This window comes from Cyphomyrmex costatus, unplaced genomic scaffold (genome assembly GCF_001594065.2).
Source record: "Cyphomyrmex costatus isolate MS0001 unplaced genomic scaffold, Ccosl1.0 scaffold5, whole genome shotgun sequence".
Lineage (NCBI taxonomy): Eukaryota > Metazoa > Arthropoda > Insecta > Hymenoptera > Formicidae > Cyphomyrmex > Cyphomyrmex costatus.
The window spans coordinates 4,834,517-4,862,302 of record NW_017279267.1 but is presented as its reverse complement, the minus strand read 5'-3'; the positions used below and the strand labels follow the sequence as shown (position 1 = coordinate 4,862,302).

The 27,786-nt window shown below is 40.5% G+C and overlaps 1 protein-coding gene across 1 annotated transcript in view; it reads left to right on the top strand.

The window, feature by feature from the left end:
* LOC108778341 (protein trachealess) overlaps window positions 1-27,786 on the top strand; it is an 84,063-nt gene that overhangs the window by 27,728 nt on the left and 28,549 nt on the right. Inside the window, exon 4 of the mRNA XM_018545496.1 lies at window positions 1,102-1,131. Within this exon, the coding sequence (XP_018400998.1) occupies window positions 1,102-1,131 (30 nt within the window). The remainder of the gene's footprint in view (window positions 1-1,101; window positions 1,132-27,786) is intronic.

Sequence of the window (27,786 nt, the reverse complement as noted above, 5' to 3'; positions counted from 1 at the left end):
CAAAAGCAGCCGTTCTATTTTTCTTGACATTCCGGGAGTAACGAAGATAGAAACGATCACACTCGTGTCGTCGACTTGTGGATCACCAAACACGGGAGGGAAGCACTCATTGAGAAAGCAATACCGAATACACTACTTCTACGTGGAATATTGATGATATCTGCGGATTTATGCAAATCGCGGTAATTATGCTGATACCGTTATTTCGACGATTGTCCGCGACATCGAATTCAAGCGATACTTTTTCTTCAAACGAAACACCGCGCGGAATGTAAATGTTGCGACGAAAAGTTTCTCGGCATAAAACCAAGGGAGTAACAATAGGTATTTTCATTAGTCGAGTGGTTCGGTCCAACGGTAGATATTTGATTCGCTTTTTATCGCACGGCTTCGCATTCCGGTCCGCGTAGTCGCTTCGTCGAACAGGATCGGAAAAACGCCCGCGACGCTGCAGACTTCTCGATCGTATAATGTCGGAAGAAACTCCGCTTAGAAGTAAATAGCATTGTGAATACACTGCGAATGGTGCGCTTTATTTATTCCGGAATTTCGTTTCGCGCGCAAGAAAGCCCCCCGTTGTTATTGCTCTCTTATAAAGTAAAATAATATCTCGAATGTTTTCTCTCTCTCTCTCTCTCTCTCTAGAGAGAGAGAGAGAGAAGTAAAACGCGTCCACGAGTTTACCTCCCTTAACTCTCGCGCGACGGATTTAAAAATTCGCCCGTAAACTGCACGAGGCCGATGTCTTATCTAATCTTAATATAATTGCGAGAACGCGCGTCATATAAAATAGCTTATTATACTATAGAAAAAGTTGATTCGGGGACTATAATACAGGGTTTGGAAATTAGCCTCGCCCGTCTGCCTATCTACAATGGTGATGATTATGTCTACTTATAGGTATAACTACCTACGTGCGCCAAACTACCCGTCTACCGTCTGAAATAATCTTCGCGGTCCTGCCTTCGTCTCGCCCCCTGCTCGTCCGAGCTGAGCTTGTCGAAACTAGTTTATGAAACGAGTTCGGAACCAATGACCTCTCCTCCGCGTAGTTCTACGATATACCACGGTATAGTGACGAAGCTTGTTTATGTGTTACAGATTTGAGGAGAGACACTACGCTTTCGAAAGGTACGCTGCTCAAAACTTCACTCAAAATGCATGCCGTTGCTTTTTTTTTTTTTTCCCACTATAATATACGTTCACGGTATTTTCCCTTTATCCCTGCGTGAAAGTCTGCTGGCTTCGTTTAGATCTGTGCCGGAAAAGGCGTAGTGTACAACACGATGAATGATCTTAACGCTTATTAATAGTAGCATTCTTTAATATGTGATTGGTTTATACATTTAGATCCACAGGGAGGAGCTAAGGGCAAGACCAATCATGTTAAAGAATTTTATTATACAACAGCTACATTTTCTGCTGAACACAATGATGCATTCTTCCACATACACACACACCATGTATGCACGAAACTCTTAAGACCGAACAGTCATTTAAAAGCGAACGTTACCGCAAAATATGTAAGTGGCATCCAAACGCGACGTAGACGCGCGATCCTCTCTCAAAGCTATACATTATACATACGTGTTATTATCACGTATGCGCCCTATAATAACGACTTTTTGCATGGCGGGCAAACTATCGAATGAACGTCGTGTGTTCGGTGACGAAAACGCGATTATGTAAAAACAAGTACCTATATACGAGTGGAGCGCGCGCCGAATTGCAAAGCGGCAGATTTCGGGGCTGTCGAATTGCGCTCGTTGTATTATAATATAATGCACGGCCCTTTTGTTTTCCGCGTGATGATTGCAGCCGAGCGTCTTGTTCTCACTCCTTATCTCATCATTCGTGCCTTCGAGACCCGAAGGAATTCGTCGCGTCCAAATTTTGCTCATTTATATACATATATACGTTTAGCTTTACATATTGCTCTTTTAATCATCGCGATTATACAGTCGATCGCGTTTTATTGGCACGACGAGCTTCCTTATTACGACAGAAAGTAGGAATGCAACTTATGGAGCGTCAAGAGGGTACGGGCGTATATATAGAGTTCAATGCTCGATTCAGCTCGGCACAATTCCACCCGGCGACGAGCCCTACGACCGTCTTAAAAGACGTTTTAAATCGGCGTGTCGTGAAAGAATCCCATAGAGATGCGGCATATAAAGGCATTCCACCAACCAACCCACCTCCCTGCACCTTTTTCTACTCTCATCAACGTTCGACGCATCAATCTATCCCATTTCCCTCGTCCGGCTCATTGCGTATTTCCCGTAACGCGTATTATTCGCCCCTGAATAATTTATGTATTATTTTCCCGTCATCAGCGATCTCTCGACGATGCATAATTTATACGATTTCGCGTTATGATTCATTCGCGCAAGCGCCGCGCCGCGCCGAGCCGCGCCGCGACGTTCGCCTCCTCCAGAAATTTGCGATTCCATCAGACGTATCGTGCGAGACGTTAATAATAAAAACGGAAAGGCATACATTTGAGGACTGCCGCGACAAGTGCGGGCCTCTCTCCTATTCATTTATTCCATAAATCTGACGATAAATAACCGACATATTGGGGCGCTCGCGTGGCTCCGGATCCCACAAATGCGCCGGAACGCATTTAAAATGTATTGAACTGTCACGGAGCAGTGGTTTTCCGGATTTTTACATTTTTCATCGGCGCCCGGGTGCAGGATTAGTGAGTTATTGTTGTTCTAAGTGCGTCGGTCAAAGGGAGTGAACCCCAAGTTCTGCCGCGGTAATCCTGACCATAACGGCTCGCACCCCACAAAAACCCCTCCTCCCTCCTCGCTGACTTTCTCTCGGGCCACCCCTCGGCCCGAAATCTCACGCCAAATAGCCGTTATTTGCCGATGCGTTTGTTGAATTTCGCAGCCGAGTATCATTTTCACGATTTTTGTGCTAAATACATATCGATTTGCGCCGCGTGAAAGCGTTTATTATCGCAAGCGCGCGATCGAGATACGGCAAACGATACTTTGCGGCAGCTTTCTTCGAGAATACCTATATAATCTGCGGAAGAATCGCCGAAACCATTGACAAAGAGAAAAAAATAATAGCGCGATCGCTATTACAGGGCATACAGACCAATTTGATGTTAGAAACGAGGCAGTATGTTGTAGTGAACTCGACAGATATCGACCTCCGAGTTTGTACCTCATTTTCATAGATACATATTTGCACGGCATTTATAGCGACGTTTTCACACGCAGGGAAACTTTTTACACGCACATACACGTTTCCCTATTAATTTCCAATGATTGAAAGAGGTTTATGTGACTGGATGTCTCATCGTTGAATTTAAATCGATCTTTTCATGTACACGATTTCCTTCAATCACCGTAAATAATATTTTTAATGGAATAATTTCAATCGTATTTCCACGCTTACAGTGATTTATTATTTGTTCTCATAATTAAGATAATATATCAATTTTTATTGATTTTTTATCTTCCGCGATATTTTTCAATATTATATGACAATAATAAAATGTCGTTATTATAAGTTTGGTTAATGTTATCATTAAGCATGAATGAATAGGCTATGAAAGATTATGATGAATTAACATAATAAAAATCAATACAATTTATTATTAACACATAAATATAATTGTCATTAATATATAAATGCATTATTTATTAGCATGTTTTTACTAAATTACTTTATTAATTATATAGAAACACACGCTACGTGATTATGATTTGCATTAATTTACGTTAATTTTTGTGTATTAATTATTTGCACTAATCTATCTTAGCGTATTCATTTCAAGGCAACAGCTGTATGAGGTATTACAATTGTCTGTATTATTTGCAAATCCTTTACTCTAATTCGAAATCATTTCAGACTCACCGATACGATGTGCAGCAGCGGATCGTAGTGTCGACACTACGTCGTTATCTGTAAAATACAAAACCGAAATTATATAGCAGCAAAACAATTAATATTTAACTCTGTGGAAGTCGCGAGGCTAAAATTTTTACAAAAGATCGCGTGTTTCTGAGAGATAAGAGATATCTGCATATATGAATTTATATAAATTGATTGTACTCCAACTTTCTGATCAAAAGCGTGTATACTGATTAACAGGTTTCGAGTTACGTATGCAGTTTGTAAAAATATTTCCGAAATGGCACCGACAAAGCAGGTTACTCAGTTGACGCGTTTTACTTTTTTAAATAAATTTCAATGAAAATATAAACCGCCCGCGACTTCTTGAGAGTTAAAAGAAATTATTAAGCAATACATACATATATAAAATAATTATCATTTTTCCGAAAAGATTTCTTTTTAAATACAAACTTTTGTAAAATTACTATTAAAGTTTCATAAAATTGTATGAGTAGAAATCGTTTTGTCCGATCTTTGAATCATTCGAAAGGAAGAACGGAAACCGATATAATTGACTAAGAGGGACTCACCCCTGGATTGCTCCGCCGTCGCCTCCCAGGCCTCCTCTCGACTTCCGTTGCACAACACACACTCGCGAAAACGCAGCTAATCACGCATCGCGTACTATGCAAAATCGCACGGCACTCAGAACGGCACTTCCGATATAAGTACGCGACGTATTTCTACGAAATACACGAAATATTAGTAGTAACATCAGTTCTCGTTAATTATTCGACACGACAACTCGCGGATCTCGCAAAACGCGTTCTCCGAGTTCGGAGATATCCAAGTCGACGTGAGATTCAGAGTCCGGCGTGAAGGCACGTTCGTATTCCAATAAGTATCGTCGCGAGAAACGATCACCTTGCGTAAACTGCAACGGAGTGGCAAGTTTTCAGTTTCCTCCTCGGCTATCCGCCATGATGACTTTACGCGAAGGAGTCACACGAAGTACGCCGCGAGAAATCTCGAGACGCTTGCGACGAGTTAATCGACGAGTTAATCGTTACGAGCTAATGAGAGATGGAGCGAATCGATAATCGCTCGTCGTAAAAGGTCGTGAAGAACGATCGTCTTCCTACAATTCGTCCATTATCGCGTCCGATCCGACAGGACACAACGCGAAATATCAAATAATAACCGTTAGAGCGTCGGTAGATAAATAATAAGTATTCATTGTGGTAACCTTGCGGGCGCGTGTCGTGCCGGGCGCTCGCGGGAAAGCGTGACGTATACGTGATAAACAACTTCGAAAATTAACGTACTCCGATAATCCGATGCCATTATTTTTCGTCCAATTCCGAGAAGCAGCGAGTGTCGCCGGTCGCGTATCTCGCGTTTCCGCTCCGCGCTTTCCGTCTGTTCACGTCGCTCGCACTTTTTGCACTCAAAATCTTCGCTTTCTCTCTCTCCCTCTCTCTCTCTGCAACGCCCAAATATACGGTTATCTCGTTTCAACTGCAGTAATGTTCGGGTATTTCGAGCAACGTGAAGTCGTGAACGAACCTCTGTACCGCTGACTGACGTTGAATCTAGCCACGGAATCCTGAGAATGTCGTTTCTTGTGCCAGTGATTAATAATTTCACAATAATCGTGCGACCTCTATTAAGCCCGATCTACATAAAATGCATTTTAGATGGTGCATCGGTCGATCTCGAAGCGTCACTTTTAAAATTGACGCATCGGATTGGCTGATGCGATTCGCGTTTTACGTACAGATCGAATCTCGAAGCTCCACGAGCTAGATTATCCTCGGCTAATTTCAAGGCGAACAATTCACGACGGAACGCGACGCGTGCGGTAATGATTGCTCGTCCCTGCTCGTCAAATAATTCACGATACAGGTACATGTCGACGTATGTTTATTTTCAAAATTGCCGTTTATTTAAACCGCTTTACACTTAGCGTTGAATATTCTGCATATCCATTGTTCACATTTTGTTTATGCTTGAGTGGGCGGGTTACGATACCGATTGTTGCACCATTGTCTTTCTAAAAGCGACAGTAATAGTATATAATGGAGCACAATTGTTCTCTATATAATTTGACGTTACCGATTTGTTCCAAATTAATTACTTCTATTTGTACGATTAACTGCTCGCATGCGTCTCGGAACGGAAATTATCTTTCAAAGCAGATTCTACGCCGTTTATTCGTTATTCGTCAAAGGCATTATGGCGACGAAAAGCTTGCTGCCTCGTTGCGATATTTATGTAAAATAATTATTTCTCGCGAGAACGAAGCGCAAAGATTTGTTCGCGTTGCTTAAAATCCTTTAAAATGTCTGCATTTAAAATAAAATAACTTCTATTTAAATTATTTAGAGTGGAATCTTCTACTGGTCTTAAAAAAGAGTGGCTTGATTTTCAATCTTTAAGAGAAATTTCATTCCTTTCCGTGAGATTCATTCTAAAACGAATTTAAAAGAGAAGTTTACTCGATCGTTGAAAAGAGAGAATTAAACGCAGATTTTGAATGCAAAAAGTGCAAGTAACGCGAATAGAGGATCAATTATGTATCGTGAAACCGGATGAAAATTAAAATGAACAAATTATAGAGAGATACTCACTAGAATATTTATAATTTCATTCAATATGTAACGCGCGTAAGTTGCCGGTCGAATGATTCGTGTAACAGAAATCCATGATGTATGTATCATTACTATGCTATAAGTATATCGCGTATATGTCGTGCGAAGTGCGTATGATCGCGTACAATTAATATTGACGCGAAGACGGGATTAATACGTTTTCGCGAGTGTTGTGCTTTTACCGACAACAATCGAAACTGACAATGAGAGGAGGCGACCTGGCTGATGTCATCGGGCGACGGCGGAGCAACCATCAGAGGTGAGTAATTTGTTTTATTTAATAATTTTTTATGTGTTATATAGCTGACTTAATCATTCATATCTGTTCGATGCGCCAACAATTATTTTTTGAAAAATTAATTACTTTGAACGCTGCTTTAATTTCGATAAATATATGTATTTTGCAGATCAACGTAGTTCACAAGTCCGCTGTTGCGCTTCGTATCGGTGAGTGACAAACTATCTTACTTTTATTCGAGGCAATGAATTTGTAAACATTTAGCTAGACGTGCATAAAATGTTTATATAGTTGTATATATTTATAAAATTATTAGCTTGAAAATAACACAGAAACAAGTTTTATAAATTTGTTGCTTGAAATGCACAGGTTAAAATTAATTTAATCAATTATCTGAATCTTGATCCTATAATTCATCGATTACATACAAGGACATTATCTAAAATAAAAAAATGGATATCTATCCAAGAAACGATAAAGAAAATAAAAAGAAATTCACGATTATACTCCAAATAATTTATTTTGTGCAAAATACAGTGATCGTATTAATTATATTTATTTTTCTAACGAATCAGTTAATTCGATTGTTCATAGTTTTTCCATCCACTGATGCTGCTCAATGCTTAAGAACCAAAAAGACAAACTCATCTGAAAAAATCGACATTGTCTCAATAATAATAATGCATATGACAAATGTAGTTATATAACTTAAATTTTATATGATAGTCACTCTTACTCATAATTCCAATTTAATAAAGCTAGAGACATTTTCTTATTACAATTTTCGGTCTTGATTAATTTATTAATATAATTACGAAACATCCTACGTAAAAAGTTTATCACGAAACTGTTTCCAGCGACGTAATCGAGTGAAGAAAATAAAGACAGTAGGAAAGGCGAGATAGGTATCAGATTGTTGCAAGATTTTTACTTGTGGATTAAACTCGTGACATTAATGGGTGCGGCAGGACAATTCACCCCAATTAATCCTGACGTGCGAGGGAGGAAGCGGATCTTATACGAGATCAACTAAGACTGGGAGCATCCTAATCTGCATCGGCAGATTGCTCTGAGAATTGACACCGAGAATTTTGCCTCCACCCTTCGAAGCGGTAGCATTTGACGTCTCATCTTGAATCAAACCCTCGGCCATCGTCTCCTTATAGCTTCTCCCGCGCCTTTTGCCACAAGACACAAACTCGATGCATATATTACGTCGTTTTAATTAGAAAGCATTCCCCAAGCAGCTCGACACTGCGTTACAATGGCGTTATATCTTTTCTTAACAGATTTTTTACTTATATTTTATCGTTACATATCATTATATATTTGCGAATAATTACGAGTTCAGAGAGAGAGATTTTCACTGGTTATACCATATATATGCATATATTAAATTCATTGTCTACATTTTAAATATTTACTTAATCTTTCATAATTTTTTCTTTCTTTCTTTTGTGGACTTAGGCTGCAGCATTTAGGAAAAATACTGAGAAGAAAATGAATAATTTTTAGCACTATTTTTTTAGTCTGTAATATATTATAAAATAGATCGAGAGAAATATATTTATACGGTTATGTTACCACATAATAAAGTGAACCGTTTAGAATTTATAATTACAGTCAATACAGTAGCACGGATGCTCTCGGGTCTTGACTGACTAGTATAAAAATACACTATAGAATTGCAAATATATGGAAATACTTTCTCAAACTTTTGAATGGTGCAATAGAGAGAGACAGAGAAAGGGAGACAGAGTCTCGCACGCGTTTAAATTACCTACGTATTTAAAAGGCGGAAAAAGACGCGTTGTGGACACCTCTATTGCAGACACATTTTTATTCTGTGTTTATACACGTCAAAAGATATAGTTACGGCATCTTGTCTCGTCTTTTTGAATAGGTTTTTCCGGATAAAAAAATGTGATTTTGATGAAAGAATAGAAAGGTGTTCAAGAGCGAAAGCATCCCCTTTTATTTGATCCAATGCGCCCAGGCATTCCAAACGTTTCGTTTAATTAGCACCCTGCGTTTTCTCGCAGCTCGTAAAGGGAAAGAACCGGCCGATGGTTGCACGTGGGACGACCGGTAGTCTCGTAGGGAGGAAAAAAAAATTTCCAGCCGTTTCACGGTAATTAAAAATACTGCAATAAAAAGGAGGAGGTTCTTTAATTCGTAATGGCCGTCCCTCTAAGATTAATATCCACACTTCTCGTTTATACCGATCGATTGATTCCGTATCTCCATAACGTCACGTTACTAGATTACACGATTAATCGTTTAATTAATTATAATTGATATACGATATTGATTCAAAGCATTTGTTGATTGCACTCCGCTTTTAATTCTCGGACGATTGCTAATCGGTACGCAATAAACTCGACGAACGTATTTATGAGAATTGAAATAAAATCTGCGTTAGTGCGTTATATAAAGTTATCGCTCTTCGCTTTTCCTGCGCGAAAAAGAAGAGAGACGTCGGCGGCGCACACAAGCGACAGTGGCATAAATCTTACTTAGGGCTGTGGGATACACATGCGCTACAAGCGGAACAGTTATTTATAAGCAATGGACCATAAATTATGTAATACAGTGTTATGTCACTGAATTATTGAAAATATCAGTAAATATTGTATCGGGTTTAAATGCGAATTTATGTAGGATAGGTGGTCCAACAGTGAACCAATAGTATACTATGAACCATTGCGATATTTCGTAAATGCGGCATTACCAAATTGCGTAATTATGCAGCGACTCGCATTTGAACCCCTTCTCGGCTCCTCAGTCGACCGGCAGATCGCGCCAAGGATGGCCATATGATATCACGTTTAAAGAATTTTGGGTTGCAAAGTAAATTTTTTTTGTAAGTTTTATGCATTTTTTAAATGTTTTTGTTGTTATACTTATTATTTTTTTCTTTGTGCAATATCCTTGTTTTGTTGTTTTGTGTATATCCATATGCTTTTATAAGCAGCTTTATTTGTTGTACCATCTTACCACATTATTTTGGAGATTATCGTAAAAAAAATTGTGGTCTACAATGCTTTGTGAAGTTAGCACCCCAACTTTGAAATTCCGTAGTTCTGAGTTGAGTTCCCGGTTCCTCTTGACGAGACGAAGAGTTCTATATATATATATATAAGAACAAGAGTTCCTCTAAATAATCATTTTTAAACAATTTTTTAAAAATGGGGTGCTAAATTCTCATCGAATTTCGAGATCGAATAGTTCTGAGCGGCTTAATAGTTTCATTTTGCGATTGCCTAGAGTTCCTGATACAAAAAAAAATTTTTCAAAAATTCCAAAAAAAATTAAAAATTTTTGAAGAATTAATTTTTTTATACAATATAGTTCTGATGATAATTCCTGCTTCCTGGTAACAATACGAAGAGTTCTCTATAATTTTTAATGAGATTTGCTTAATAACTATTTTAGTATTTTTTAATAATTTTTCAAAAATGAGGTGCTAATTTCTCAACGAATTTCGAGATCGAATAGTTCTGAGCGGCTTAATAGATTCATTTTGTGAATACCTAGAATTCCTGATACATAAAAAGCATTTTTGAACAATAACTAAACTAAGAAAAAATATTAAATGTTTTCGAAAAATTCTTTGAGAGTTCCAGTAATTCTGAGTAGCGTTTCTTATAGTTCTCGACGAATTCTATCGAAAACTGTTAGGCAAAAAAGTCATTGAACCAACGGTTTGCAAGATATAGTGACGTTTGTAAAAAGAAAAAGCATTCTTTTAATGAGTGCTCGGAAACCGTTGGTCCAATCGTTTTGCGACCTAATACTTTTTGATAGAACTCGTCGAAAACTATAAGAAACGCTACTCAGAACTACTGGAATTCTCAAAAAATTTTTCAAAAATTTTTAATATTTTAAAAAATTTATTATAGTTTTTTTTCAAAAATGTTTTTTATGTATCAGGAACTCTAGGTATTCACAAAATGAATCTATTAAGCCGCTCAGAACTATTTGATCTCGAAATTCGTTGAGAAGATAGCACCCCATTTTTGAAATATTGTTTAAAAATGGTTATTTGGCGGAACTCTTGTTATTAACTATAGGGAACTCTTCGTCTCGTCAAAAGGAAGTAGGAACTTTAATCAGAACTACGAAATTTCAAAGTTGGAGTGCTAACTTCATACACGCGTCTACAATGAATCATTTTGATGTTGTGAACCATTGGTTTTGTACTATACATATACGTATTATAAGTTTGATTAAACTGTATTGAACTAGTTACTACAATAAATAATAATCTGAGAAAATATCTGAAATATGTTAAAAACAATAATTTTGATCGCTTAAAATAATAAAAATAACGTAAGTTGGCTTGTATTTATTATTCTAATCCTTATATTATCTTATAATTATCTCTTTACTAAATGAACATTTTAAAATATAGTCAAACTGAAGCCAATTTGTAGTATAAAACATGTGGTTCATTATTAAAAATAGCATGACTCATTGTGTACACACTCTTTGTACACAATGAACCACTTTCCGTTTTTTAAAATAATCGAAGTTGTAACTAATTTTAAGAAATAATTTAAGAGTTATTGTTTACAGTAGTCAACTAAATTCATAACCTGTATGCAAAAATCTAAACCTTCAACAAATAATTGAGAGAAATACGAACCTCTAATGTGGTTTATTGTTGGACCACTTATTCTACCTTTTGCCGCGATCTTTTTAAGAAGTCTAATCTATAATATATATTGTTTTAAGTTTGATCGTAAATAGAGGTTTGAAAAAATTTGGAGAAATAATTTTGCGTCGCGGTAGCGTCGCGACGCCAAGTTCATAAAATAAAAATATAACCGCTTGACATGATCGCTTGAACGCGTGAACGTCATCATGTATATGTTCATGTCGCTGCCAATTCATGACGCTACCGCTAGCTTTATCTGGAATTTCGACAAACTTTAGATTAAAATTACTCAGAAATTAAAAGCCCAATCAAGAATCTAAAAACACTTTTATTATATAATGTCATCGTTATCTTTCGATTGCAACCAGTCCGAATAACATTGGTGCAGCCAATACCGAGATCTAGAGACCGAGTCCTGAAAAGGGACCGTTTCAAATTTTTTTCAGTCGTACGTGAGCACGCCAAGTTTTTTCTTCATTATAATCCAGTTGACAATTTTAACCACTTTCAGTCTATCTTATGTGTTTTGCGTAATGAAATACTGGGTTAATTACATTTATTTCATGTCCGATTTTTAATTAAGAAGAATTCAATACCTTTTTTTATGCACTTGGCGTATATTTTGTCTTTTTTTTTTTTTTAAATAGTGCCTAATTTCGAAATATTGAACAATAGAACATCGAATTTTGACGACCAGGTTGGGCGAGTATTAATCAGGTAGAGAAATGTCATTACGAGAAACGTTGTTCACGGGGCAATCTTGTAAAGCATTATTCTAACTAAACTGTCATAAACGGGAGGAAATGAAAAGAGCTGCTTAATAGCTTATGTATGCAAATTCCGCGCAGCAGATTGCGCTGAGTGCTCTCGAGTGAGAGAAATGGGCGGTAGTCGAGAAAGCAGTCGAAAGGGTGACTGTCGCTTGTACCCTCGAGAAGCTCTTCTTCGCGACATAAACGGACTTCCGACGAAAAACGAGATCCTAGACGATTGACAGCGTTGTTTATCGATATGCTCGTGATAAATTTAATATTTTCATAGCTCTAAAATTATTACTCTAAAACTTTGACTCTCATATTTGATGAAATGTACGTATACAAGTAAATTTCTTTTTCTCCCAATACTCTTTTTAATTACATAGACTTTTTTTTTAAATAAGCAGAAAAAACCAAGACGTTAAACAATTATAAGAAAGCATCGCGCTTGTGGATCGTGTCATTATAGGGCGCTCGCGATCTAAATTCGAGAAGCATAATTAAAGCGGAGTCGGTGTCCCCCGCGGAATAACGAAGGAGGATCGCTCCTCGATCCGACTTCTTGATCCAATTATCGCGTCCGAATTATCCGAGCTTCCTTCCCGTTAAACCCCGATCCTACCGCATCGGTTTAAGTCAGTTTCACCTTAAACAATTTCATTTGCATAGCAAATAATCAAACAATTTTCTTTGACATTTAAATTAGGGAAAGAATAACAGGTCGCGTAAAGTTGCTGCGCCGTCTATAATTTCCGAGGACGTCAACTAACCGAGGGTAATTCGTCATTTACATTTTGGTTATCTGAGAAAAACCGATAGGACATTGAGACTTATGGATCAATTCTAAGCGGAATCGTAAGACGACCCGTAACTTGTTCTCGTAAAACTTGTAAGAACTTATGACTGGTGTCGTAATTTTATGGGTATGTGCCGTAAAACGTATGATCACATTCGTAGATATCATATACAATTTCTTGTAAATCTTACGGCTAACAAGAAGCTGCCTGTAAAGATATTGCATAAAGTCATAAGCACTCATATAAGTTTTTACAAGTCTTACGAGGACATAAATTTACAAGCCTTGCAATTCTTAGAATTAACCCATTAGATTTCTATTCGCTTTTATATATGTGTGTGTGTATGTAGCTTTACTATTTTGTCGTGACTCTGTGTGACGTATCGTATCGTCAAAATTTTGCACAGAATATAATTTGATGCGCTTTGAATTTCGCGCATGAAATTCAGTCTGGATGGAGTACGTTGAAAAAAGTAGAACTCGCTCGTAATTTTGATACAATTGAATGTTGATCCGGCGCGGGGGATGAGTGGGCATTCTTATGTATGACATTCACGTGCAACGCCGACGGAAAATGTCGATGCGAGCTTCTGGCCAGCCATCATATATAGATATTATTGTTATTGCACTTCTTGAAATGTCAGTAGTCGTGGGTGGTGGTGTGTGCGTGTGACCCGGGGATGTGCGTTTTCGGACGAAGGGTAAGCGGACGAATGTGGCTCGGTAGGGTCGCGAGGCGTCATTATGCAAAGGAGATGGTCAGTTCGGTAATCCCGGGATCCCGATCCGGCCGGAGGTTGTCGCATTCGGTACATCTTGCGGAATTGTTTCTGCAAGATTGTCCGCGAGTAATGGACGGGCTCGAGCCAGTCGCGCATCAAAGTCTGATGGATGTCCGGCTTTATTGAAAAGAATATCGCGTACAGGCAAAGTCACCGTGTCGTCTGGACCACCACTTCGATTTGGAGATGTGATTTTGAAATGAGAAGAAATCGACAAATACGAGATCCATTATGCAAGGACCGCACGTGGAATGGATCACGCCGTGCGGCTGTATCGCACAAGCGTTCATACCCGCGTATTATTTTCCGTCCGAGCTCTCTCCGACTTAACTTAAGACGTATACGGTCGTAAAGGAGCCGCTACGGTGTCGCTTACGAGGGTCGCTTTTCTCTCCCATCTTCTTCGTTGGCGCGTTATTCGAGTGCGGACGAGCGTACTCCGAGGAGGTGCATCCGTGTGTACGTATCGCGAGTCGTATCCAAGATGTGAATGAATCATTTATCGAGTCCATAACCCGACGTACCGGCTAGCCGACCGGTCAGTTTTATGCCGGCGCAGTAGAATTTGATCAAACTTCGTTTTGCGGCCACTCGGGGAGCAATAAGCGACCGACTCGCCCCTAAAACTACGGCCCCGGAGGTCTCGTACCGCGTAGCGGGGTACCAGCCCTACCCTCGTGCTCCGCCAGCCTCTTCGAATCCCATTTCGGAACCCAAATCATCCCCGTCGCGCTAGAATCGTGTCATAATTACCAAAGTACAGAATGCGTGACGTTTATGAGATCAATCGAACGACGTGGATTAATTGTGTCTTAATCGAGCATCGGAGAAACATTTGGCAATATATACATACGTAAATCAGGGAAATATCAACAAGATTGAAAATGATCAGGAAAAAATCGAGAAAAAGTCAAAGAATCTTGCAAAAATACGCAATTTTGAAATACTACCAACTTAATAATTAAATACAAGTATAATGTTAATAGTAATTATATTACATTGCTATTTTAAATTGCTCTCAACAAAATATTTAACTGTTTTCAAGTCTGGACAAAAAGACAACAATTTTTTAAATATTACGAAAATTTATCTGGGAAAAATTATAGGATTTTTAAGCTGAATTTGTAACAAAACCTGATAAACGATATCGTGAAATCAAAAATTCACAATTCGTATCCTACACCGGGAGGATCGTAAAGTAACGCGGCGCACGACGCTTTAATTTGTTTAAGTTGCGGAATACGGGACGAAACCAGGGAGGCGCGCGCGTTCTTTTTTATACGGACTTAGATGCCCCCGTGACTTCGTGTATACGACATAAAAATACTATAAAAACTTTCTTCCTCATAATTCGCGAGCCTTCGCTCCCGCTTTACGGATCTTAGCGCGATATATCTGAATTACCAACTTACGCTTTTTGGTCGCTCGATTCGGTTTCTTTATTGCATTTTTTTTTTTTTCTTTACTATATGGAAACATCAAGTAATTTTGACTGTAAAATGCCTGTTTTTCCACTGTATACAAAATACATTCACTTTCCTCTACCGTGAAGGGCCCGAGAAAACCGTGTCATGAATCAAGACGATCCTTCCACCGCGGGCAGGTAAGAGGTCAGGAGGGTAACGCGGCTGACACTCGGAATAGGTAATTACGTACGTGAGTTATTGAGAAATCGTATACGGGGGACGGGGAGCGGGAGGGGGAGGGGGGGAGGGGCAGCCTGCAATTAATAACGCGAAAAGTGATTCTTGGACGCGCGTTACTGCGCGCGCGTTCGAGATAAATGAACTCGACGCAAACGGACACGGCTCCGATCGCGGGAGGGAGGAAAGTCAAGCCGATATCTCCCATACGCCGCTCGTATACGAAGAAGCCCGCGCTGTCGGCCTCGCGCAAACTCATAAATCTCGGAGCAAATAATTGACCGGCCTATACGCTCTCCGACGAGCCGGATCGGCCGGTGTGTTGATTTAGCAGCGTTCGCTCGCGGCACAGGTCGATCTGTTCATCCGATCGGATCTGCTCGCGATCTATTACCTACATCCGCGATTTGCCATCGCCATTTGGAAATTAGATCGCTCAGGATCGCCTTAAAGGTGATTCTGGCTTTTATTATACGTCGCTCACGAGAGACACCGCGTCGCGAGACTCGTGTGCTGACGCCTGATCACGCCCGACAGACGCAAGCAAAACTAAAAGTAACTAAAAGTATTCTTGGAAAACGGTAGCCACAAAGGCAACGGGTTCCGCCACCGCCGCCGCCGCTGTCGTCGGTCCACGCGCGCATTTTTCAAGGTATACGAACAGACACTTCTCCCGTATTTCCGAGAAACGATGACGGACAGTCGGATGGGACCGGAGCGAAGATATGGCACCGGTCTCGCGGTTCGCGCCTCGCCACCGGACTGGGAGCTCACGAGAGAGACGAGAGCGTGTTCTCTCCTTTCTTTTTTTTTACCATTTTTCTTTTTTTTTTTTCAAAATCGTCAGTCCGAAGCTATAGCTCTCGGTGCTCTCGAGTGCGCCAATATTGCCGGCCTGTAGATTCGCTTTTTTATCGCTTCTTCTTTTCTTCGTACCTCTGTCACACTCATATTTTATGCGTTTTATTTCTCCCCAAGGAAACTGGTACATAAGGCACACGCAGCTTCTCGTCTCGTCGAATTTGTACATGAAACATTTTCTTTCTTTACAAGATATAATCACTTTTTCGCAACATGCAATAGTTTAACGAATAATAAGCTATTGTGAAATTAACATCTAGCCATGGTAGATGTTAACGTGATGAAGGTTGATAGTATTAGATAATGAATTAAGATAAAAACGGTATTGCATATTCACCAGCTTCGGTGGAGGGTGAGAGGTCACGTTACATCGTACAAACTCGCGCACGTAAGCCAGCGGCAACTTTACGATCCTATATACCAACGAGTTTATTCTTTTATTACGTATAACATGTGCCAACTTCCCATATCTCCACGCGCGTCATATTACCTTAGTACGTCTTCCTTGGTTTAGGTATCTCGTACCTAAAATTTCAATATATTTGCGCGGCTTACGTATACAATATACGTATTACATCATCTAGGCTAGCATCAATCTTCCGCGAATGCAACTGCGAACGTGACTCATTAACTCTCCGCCAACACGAGAGGTCTTTGAAGACGTCATTGATACTTTGATTGTGAATTTCGTTGGATAAATTTAAATCTGTAAAAAAAACAAATAAAATACAACAGGATCTCTAAGATGATAAAAAAAGCTTCTTATTTCTGACGGAAGAAATTTCACGTAATCGACGGAGGGCTAAAATAATGGATATATATATGTAGTTGCATTAAAATTAAAATGGCGATATCGCTTAAAAAAAAATCGACAAATCAGGAGATCGAACTCGCGCATTTTCAAATCGAATCGGCATCCACGCGACAACAATTGCGATATTTCGCAATTTGTAATGTGCGATCTTGTTTCGTCACCCGGTACACGCAAGGATCTCGAGCGAGCCGTTGTTCTTGACTCGCTGACATAGATGTCAGCGACGATATCGTCGTCTGCCACAGTCTCGAGTTACCTCCGTATGTTACCAGGTCGTTAGAGGTACGTTTCGTCACAAACACAAACCGGATCCCTCCCTTCGTTCTTATCCGCGTCCTATCTGCCGAATTTTCTTCTAGTCTAGGAGAAGAGAATTAATATCTCTACGTGGACTCGCAACGGTCCGCCGACGACTCGCTCAGACTTGAGCGTGGTCGTATAGTTTAAAGTATTTTCAACATTATCGGTCTAACGTATCAATTCTTGTGATGCAAGTCGCGCTCGATACAGCGTTTAAACGCGTTCGAGAAGGAGCGTTTCGCCGGCGCGCCGGGCACCCCGCGGATTCGCTCGCGGGAAAACGCGGCAAAAGTGTCGGCGCGGCAAGTGCACGTGCATCGACGAGCCTAGCGCGTCATTATCACGATTATCGAGCTAATGATCAGTCGGTCATCCCACTTGTTTATGATCGCGTTTTGCTCGCGTTCTTGCCCCTGTAATTAATTTAACCCGCGCGCGTTTCTGTTCCTTTCACTTGGCCGAACGAGCTGTTGCGAAGGTGTACGAGCGAAATACAAACCGCTGATCAGCTCCTCTCTTGACGTACGACGATGTGCCAGCCCACTCTTAACTCCGACGACCTTCGTTCGGATAACGGTATATTTTCTAAAAATCGCCCTCATACCCTCGTACATGATTGAGTTTTGTTGCACTTTTTGAGAGGGATGTCTTTCTAGATTAGCTATAATAAATTAAGTTACTATCTGGCTATCTTTTTTTTTCTCTTTCGTCTTCCCCCCCTCTCTCTCTCTCTCTCTCTCTCGGCATGAATTATTTGACGAATATTCGCGAAAATAGGATGCAAGTTTCTCAGGGATTTCGCTCGAAATAATGTATACGAACGCGCATGCGCCCGACGCTCGAGAGTCTTAAAGGATATTTTTGTGTAGCACAAAGTTGCGTTAGCCAGCTTATACTAGGAAGTCCTCGCGCAAATCCGAGCGTTAAACATTAACCCGAAGTCTTTCGCCGCGGCTTTAATGGCACATTAGGCCCGCGCGAGAACAAGTGGCATTAGAGAAAACTTAATTTCGCGCGAAAGTCCACTTCCTCGCCTCTGCGAATTCCCGAGCGTCTTACGATTTCGCCATTACATTCGCCATAACGCTCGTGCAGCGTTAACTGTGTGTGTGTTGCGCGAATCGCGAGATTAACCGACCTTGCTCGATGTACGTATCACCGTACATATCTCATGGGTAATTTCGCATGTTACCGGATCCCCGTCGCTTACCCGACCAGTCCGCGTACGTTCACCTTTTGCAGAGAAGTCGCCTTTGTTTATTATATAAGACGCACTTTCGAAAGTATCGCTGGGATTAAGGGAATAGTGTGCACTTACTAAGGGTCTCCGTCTAATCTAGTAATGCGGTACGCCTGGGGAGCGAAGAGAGCGGCGGGTCCACAGGCATGCCGCGGAAGGAGCTTCATTACGGTATCACTCCGATGGGAGTCATTGTGTCACATCCTCCTTACCTTTCTTGCTTAGTCATACTTGTGACTTTCTTACCGCGGCGTTACTCTCCGCATATCACATCTTCCTCTCCATTCATGTCTTTTTCCAGAAAGACACGTGTAATATTTATACGTTTCTTGATATACAAAATGTCGATGAGTTATTGTTGCACGCGTTTTTTGTTTTTTCCTACATTTTCATTTTTCGAGGGGAAAAAGTAGCGAGCGCTATAGCTCGCCCGAGATAAGATTCGCGAGAGGAAAGCGAGCGGCGAGCGCGGTGTATATCGAGCGCGGTATTACTTAAATCGCGCGCGCGGTGCCTTCCCACACGCGGATGCATGCAACTCCGCAAGCCGAGGTACGAACGAAAGAACGGATGGACGGACGGATTCAGTCAGTGAGCGAAGCCAAGGCGAACCCGAGCCGCCCCTGTAATCACAATTGAAGGCTATTTTCTCACCGCTCTGATGATGCGCTCTGATGATGCCTACCTCGCATATAACCTCATAGGATCATCTCCATGGCGAAACATAGAGCCGGGCTTAGTCTTTGCCGCGCGGCGGTTGGTCGTAGTGGTCGTGAGCAGAAAATAAGTATAGAAGATGATGGACGCTCGTAGTAATTCCCTCTAATAATTGAAATGTACCCGCGCGCCGGACCGCTTGGCCGGGCCAGTTTGCGGTGCATGCGTATACGCCGTATACCCGGGGTTGATGCATAATTGCGTATCGCCATCAAGTCGAAAACTAATCTCGATTTCGTCCGCGCGGACGCGCGCGCGGGACGAAATGACGATTCCTCCTCTCGTACGACCAGCCGTAGCGATTGGCGCTTCGGGACAATTCTTCGCGTTTACGCGCGAAAACTCGTTAATCGCGCGGTTCGCGCGCTCTCGAAACGACACAACGACGTGGTGACGTATAAGGACAATAGGCGATAGGCGGAACGACGATAGCATAAGAGTCCGAGCCGATAGGGGTGACGTGTAGAGCGAGTGGGTCGGTCCCGCCAATATGCCGTCGTCCATACATCACGTCGGAGCACCCGACAAACTGGGGAAACCTGACCAGAAATATGATGTCATTTATATGGTAATACATCGGAATCCCGTCATTTAGATACTTCGATGATTAATGCCTCCGACAAGACAGAGCCAGCTGGTTCCTCCCTCCCTCCTCCTCCTCCACCTTCTTCTTCATATCGCGCCCGTTATTTCCTCGACTTCTGTTTTTGCTCAAATTCGGACACGCCACCCCCTGAAGTCACTGTGGCGCTAGTAAATTTATGTCACTCGCCGTTGTGTCCTCGCAATTCGCTAGGAGGTATTACAACGAGACAACGTTTCTTCGAGAGAGATATCGGTATCGGCAAGAAAAATCTCTCTCCCTCTCTCATTCCCTCTCGCGTTACGCGATTACGTTTCTCCTATAAATTACGAAACTTTCGTCAACGTCAAAATGTCTAGCGATGCCGCGCGGGCGGAGTATCGAGGATTCATTTAGTCCGAAGACTAAATAGTAGAATCGACGAAAGTGACAAAATGAGAGGAGACTCGAGATGATCAATCACGCCGCGGGAGCTCGCGTGCCTCGTGTCGCGGACGTTACATCCCCACCCGCTTGTACCGTTCAAAGGCACGAATCGACTCTTAAGCCTGACAACACCCTTCTTACGGATCGAACGAGCCCTTCCACCCTTCTCTCTTTCGTTGCCATCCCGTAGACTGACATCCCGGATACCGGTAACTCATTGGTATTCCCGAGAGGTGTTTCGCCCCTGCGAAACCTTGCGAAAAAGTGTGAACTTAATAAGGAAAGCCTCCGAGAATCTGACCATTTTTCTAATAAATAAGGGTCTTACGTGGAACGATTCGTATTGTCGTGTGCGATATTAACGGATATAGAAATACGCGAAATATTTACTTTGCCGCAACCGAGACAGATGTAATACCTATAGAATCTGTATTCTTGAAAGGACGCAGGCACGTGAAAGCCTCAGAAGTACTCTTGAAATGATAAGAATAAAAAATTGACGAGATAATCGGAACGTGGGAGATACGTTTTCCACCGCGTCCCGAAAAATTCGCGAAACAGCCCCCGTGATCTCATTCTCGGTATAGCCGATATCGGAAACGTTGCGTTGCTTCGCGCCGCGGCACAGAAAGATGACAAGCGCTGAACTTAGTGGGTAATTGTGCGGTCAGGACCCTTCTTGCGGCGTAATGAAGGAGTCGTCAACGAGGCCTATCTACACTCAATTAGCGTGATTACACGTTCCCCCCTTCCATCGCCCGGAATACCCCGCTGCGACACCGCCGCGCCGCGCCGTGTTGGCGGAAGGCTGGGGTGTAATTGCGTGACACGCAGTACCGAAGCACGAACCGCGTTTCCGAGATTGAGCGTTGTAAAAGCGCCTCCATTACGATCACTTCACGCCCTCGCCTAACGAGACATTTTTGATAGCTTAATTAAAGAATTTGGATCTCTCGTTCATTCATGGAAATTGTAGGTGCCGTTTCATTTGTAAAACGTGTAATAAGAAAGATATCGCTGAATTATGAATTTTATCTGTCTTCTTTCGTTAACTAAATAAAATCAAGCAACTACAAATAATAATTAATTTTTTTTTAAACTGTACTTTTTAAAGGATCGTCGTACGAAATAAATTTGAAAAATTTTACGTTCCTGTTAATAAAGAGAAAATTTAACAGTTCGTAAGATCGTAATTAATTAAAATTTCATAAATTTTTTAATTTAAAGCATATTTCAAATTTACCTGTCATATTTCTTTGTAGCGATTTTATTTCGTAAAAGAGAAGTTTGGGACTATACCTTCCTCCAGCCTTGCCTGCCACCGCACGGCTTGAAGTTGTACCGGTGAACTTGATTGCTCTCTTGTTCGTCGGTACTACAGATTTCATTTAGTCTAAAGACAAACAGAGGGACAGACAAAGATAATCAACAAACCACATACACATGTATGTATACACGTGCGTTATATTCGAATGATTTATCTATACAACAATACTGCATTAATTGATAATAAATTGAATAATCCCCATTATTACGGCTGTATGTATATTTTATATTTTATAATTTCACGACAAACGTTGCATCATTTTAATGAAAGATAAACAGATCAATACAATCTATCTGTTTGTCTATATCATAATCGTTTTTTATTAGACTAACCATGAACTAATATAATAAAAAAAAATGAGCGAAACGTTAGTCATCGTTTGAAAGTGAGTTAGCTAAATATGTAACCTATTATATCTATACATTGTACTTTATATACAGCGATAGTTAAACAAATGCATTCTTTCGTTTCTTTTTCATCATTACGTATAGCGATAGGATAAAGATATCATAATACGCGCCCCTTCCTACTCGTGCTCGCGTGAAACAACTGATTAAGACTTGCGTAAATCCCATTAGGGTCTAATGCCTAAAGTGTAATATGTGCTATATTTATTTGGGGTTCTCGGTGGAGGAACCCGGTCTTGATGATATAGCGAGACACATGGTAGAGACAGTTTGTAGATGACGTATCCTATCATGTACAATATGTTCTACATGACGTAATCATCTTTATTATCTCAGTCATCAATATTACAAAGTAAAATTAAAGATGACAAGCGCTGAACTTAGTGGGTAATTGTGCGGTCAGGACCCTTCTTGCGGCGTAATGAAGGAGTCGTCAACGAGGCCTATCTACACTCAATTAGCGTGATTACACGTTCCCCCCTTCCATCGCCCGGAATACCCCGCTGCGACACCGCCGCGCCGCGCCGTGTTGGCGGAAGGCTGGGGTGTAATTGCGTGACACGCAGTACCGAAGCACGAACCGCGTTTCCGAGATTGAGCGTTGTAAAAGCGCCTCCATTACGATCACTTCACGCCCTCGCCTAACGAGACATTTTTGATAGCTTAATTAAAGAATTTGGATCTCTCGTTCATTCATGGAAATTGTAGGTGCCGTTTCATTTGTAAAACGTGTAATAAGAAAGATATCGCTGAATTATGAATTTTATCTGTCTTCTTTCGTTAACTAAATAAAATCAAGCAACTACAAATAATAATTAATTTTTTTTTAAACTGTACTTTTTAAAGGATCGTCGTACGAAATAAATTTGAAAAATTTTACGTTCCTGTTAATAAAGAGAAAATTTAACAGTTCGTAAGATCGTAATTAATTAAAATTTCATAAATTTTTTAATTTAAAGCATATTTCAAATTTACCTGTCATATTTCTTTGTAGCGATTTTATTTCGTAAAAGAGAAGTTTGGGACTATACCTTCCTCCAGCCTTGCCTGCCACCGCACGGCTTGAAGTTGTACCGGTGAACTTGATTGCTCTCTTGTTCGTCGGTACTACAGATTTCATTTAGTCTAAAGACAAACAGAGGGACAGACAAAGATAATCAACAAACCACATACACATGTATGTATACACGTGCGTTATATTCGAATGATTTATCTATACAACAATACTGCATTAATTGATAATAAATTGAATAATCCCCATTATTACGGCTGTATGTATATTTTATATTTTATAATTTCACGACAAACGTTGCATCATTTTAATGAAAGATAAACAGATCAATACAATCTATCTGTTTGTCTATATCATAATCGTTTTTTATTAGACTAACCATGAACTAATATAATAAAAAAAAATGAGCGAAACGTTAGTCATCGTTTGAAAGTGAGTTAGCTAAATATGTAACCTATTATATCTATACATTGTACTTTATATACAGCGATAGTTAAACAAATGCATTCTTTCGTTTCTTTTTCATCATTACGTATAGCGATAGGATAAAGATATCATAATACGCGCCCCTTCCTACTCGTGCTCGCGTGAAACAACTGATTAAGACTTGCGTAAATCCCATTAGGGTCTAATGCCTAAAGTGTAATATGTGCTATATTTATTTGGGGTTCTCGGTGGAGGAACCCGGTCTTGATGATATAGCGAGACACATGGTAGAGACAGTTTGTAGATGACGTATCCTATCATGTACAATATGTTCTACATGACGTAATCATCTTTATTATCTCAGTCATCAATATTACAAAGTAAAATAAGTCAATATTTAGAAAATTATCTATAATATTATATTATAATTATTAATTATAAATTGTAATATAATATTATAGTAATAGGAAATAATCTTTCAAAGTGTAGAAAACATTTAATATCTTAACAGTAACAGTAACGTAATTGCGGTCATAAAATAAAATAGATAAATAAAATAATATAAGATTACAGTAGAAATTGTTAAATGCTCTATAAATAATTCAGGCTACAATTGACTTCTCTAACAGTACAGCATTAAGATATATATGGACAGTTGCGAATAAATATTGCGTCTGATACCGATATACATAGGTATGCGTCATTTATAGAAGCTCCTCATAAATATTCGCCACTTTACAGCGAGGAGAGAAGCGCGGTAGAAGAGCGCGCCCGAGCAGGATATCGCTCGGAAAATATAAAATGGTCCTTTAAGACTGTTACTGCCAGGATCAGAACATTCAGGAGCAGATGGGGAGTTGTTCACTTGCTCCTTATAACGCGTAACATTGGTCGAGGAGTTTAAAAAGCTATTTCACAGCGGCAGGGTGCATCTGTTTTGAAAATCTCGCGATTTTAAGAGACAGGGGAAGACTCTAGGAAGGGTAGAGAGGGAGAGAGACTCGACTTGTCAGCCGTTTTGAGGGTTCGCGCATCCCCGAATCTCCTCGGTGTCGCACCCTAAAAATCATTGGATATGCCAGGAGTTCTTGTTGTCGGAGTATACTTTGCGGAATCGGTTGTCAATGCCAACTACAAAAATTTGCCATTTGGATGAGACGCCATGTTAACATAAGAAAATCTTTCTTCGTACTTTTAATAGATTATTAAAGAAAAGAATAACTCGATCGATTTCACGTTTGAGTTAAGAAAATAGAAATCAAGTATAAACTAATAGCTTAACTTAACTTTAATACTTTATACTGTCATGGTAAGAACGAAAAAATTTAAAAAATCTGACTGAATACAGATGTAAACGTAGAAATCTCAAGCATGATGAGCAACAAGTTTGAGAGTTTTACATAATTATTTTTATGTCGAAAAAAGATTATGTTTCAAATTTGTAGCTTTAGACAAGGTCGTTCTTTTTCTGTGCCGTTTCTAAATATTATATTTTTTAATACATGTGACGATGCATTTCTTACAAAAGGAATAATTAATTTTCGTAAAATTTTTGATCTCACGTACATATTATGGAAAGTGTTTGGAGCACTGAATATTCTGAATAACCCGGTAGGAAACAGGAATATATTAAATTAAATACGGACGTAGACGCGCTTATGAAGCCCATAAGGGAGGCCTAACGCTTACACGCGGATTCAGATTAGGTTGAAGAATTATGAAGCGAGTTAAATCAGCGGCGCGATTAGATCGGTAGGCACTGTTATCTACCGCGCACTCCGTCGCTCCCTTCAGTTATTTGCTACATTAAGATAAGAATTCTCTGCATAGCATCGAATTTGCGCTGACTTACAAGCGCGGTCGAAGAATAGAAGCATGCGCGGATCCTACATGTTATTACAGATAATTCTAAACAAGAGAGTATATGTTCTGCCACGAGAGATATTTACATGTATCATTATAATATACCAAATATTATTTTATATAATACGCACAATGAGACATTTTTTGACGAATGCAACTCAATTACGCTCGAAAATACAAGCGAGATATTCGGAAGGAGGTCCGTCGATCGATGAAAAGTGGACGACGTTACAGTGCATTTTGTCGAAGGAAGGGTCAGCTGACCGTTCGAGCGTCCGAGCGTAAAGGTATTCGAAGCTCAACAGCCCAGCCCCGAAACGTTACCGGGGGCAAATCCTCCAAGGGGTGCTCCGGTATGGCACACCGGGCGCGGAAGAAAAGACCCTTCCGGCCTTTCCAGGATCGCGCAGGGTGCGACACCTCATTTCCTTATCTTTAACAGGCCGTTACTTCTCCGTGCCTCGTTTCTTGACGCTCTTTTATCTGTATACCCGCGGGAGAACCTGCTCTTTATAGTATATACCCTCGCGCAATTGACATATATACGCTATGTCTAGAAAAAAGAGTCAATTAGCAGAATTATTCTGATCATGGGGTCGAACGCGAGTAACGTGTATTTTATTCCTCTATACCGTAAATCGTCAAAATAAAATATCCCCCAATGTAAAATAATGCGGATTTTCGTCTTGATTCTTCCAAAAACGTACAGTAATTAGAATCATATCATGCGCGATCGCGACGCAGTCAGTCGTGAAGAAACGACGGATGATCGAACGGCAGGATCGCGAATGAGTGCATCTATAAGATACGATACTGGAAAGCAAAAATCATCAGTCAGGCTGAAGATCTCCGGAGGGTGATGTCCGTCTGGTGTTCACCCGCCGGCCAATAACACCCCATTCACCCTTACCGAGTCACACACCCCGGGAATCCAAAGTCGTCGCACCCTGTGAAAAATGATCTTCCCTAAATTGCTCGCTTACATGATAAATATACTACTCTCGGCGTACATATTGCCTTGTAAGAAGCGTGTCGCATCGATGTACCATTTGTACTATATTTAAAAATGTTACTCCGACTTTAGGTTATTTTTATAAGAAATCCGCTACGAGGAAATTGAAATTAGTGAGCACTTTTCCAAGAACTACAATCACTTATTCGTAACTAATTACATTTAAATAATTAAACGGTCTAAACCGAAGCTAAACAGATTTAATAATAATTATTATTATCAAATCCATTTAGCTCGATTTAGACCGTTTAATTATTTAATTTGCATTGCAAGAAAAACGAGCAAAATTTATTAATTATTACATTTACATACCGTACCTTTACTTTAAAAGTGACACAACTCAAGAAACCAAGTTTTCTTAAAAAGGGCGAAAACTATTTTTTACTTTATCAGAAAATTATTGTATAATATACGTATCTTTTTAATTGTAATGGCAGCAACAAAAAAGTGAGCAGTTAATCTCTGAATTTTATTCGCGTAATTAATATATAAAAGTGTGTATTGTCTGCTGCGCTTGTCGTTCTCCATCTCCAATATCGCCGGAGAGATGTCGAGTCCTAGAATACCGTTACGTCACCCTCGATACTGTTACCCCGAGAAAGATCTGATCACTGTTCCGATCTCGGACGCCTTAACAGAGACGTAAGGAACTGCACGGGCGAGAGTCGCAGGTATAATATAATATATTACCGGACGCACACTGCACACCGCGTTACCCTACGCGCCCTGTGAAACTGGTAGTCGTGCGCTCGATGCTCGTAAAAATGGAGATCGCAGCGCAGATGAACGAGGCGGTAACGGATTCTCCTATCACCGTATCGCCTCGCGCCGACCAAACTATTTTACGACGTTTCCTCTCGTCTAGTGTGTTGTATACCTTTTCCCTCGCTCACATGAATCAGATGAAACTCATGATCAGCCAACGGAAGCAGCGTAACGAAGAGCGGCGGCGCGGCGTCTCGAGAGAGGTAATATCTTTACGACTTTTCGTAAAAATTCTAGATCTTTTCCGACCACTTGAGATTTTCTCTGAATTATATATATACCTATACGCGACTCTCGTCGACCGGGCTGTATATACGAGTGTGAGTGCGCACTATACAGAACGCGGTAGCAATAATTTTAATATATAGCAATCGGGTCCGCGTGGTACAAAGCATCACCACTGTGCGGTTTTGCGGCTGGACGCGGTCCGGTGCGCGTCGTAACGAGGAAATGGCGCAATTTTCAGCTACACACCGACAAGCCTAATGTGTATTATGTGCGTATACAAGCGAGAGAGCCGTGAACGGATCGCGATGCGAGACCGTGTATATGCCATTGTGCCCCGGGTAATTCTCGATATCCTGCCGTGGAAACGAAGCCCAGGTATATTGCGGGACGCGCGCGGAGGGGTGGGGGCGGGGGGGGGGGGG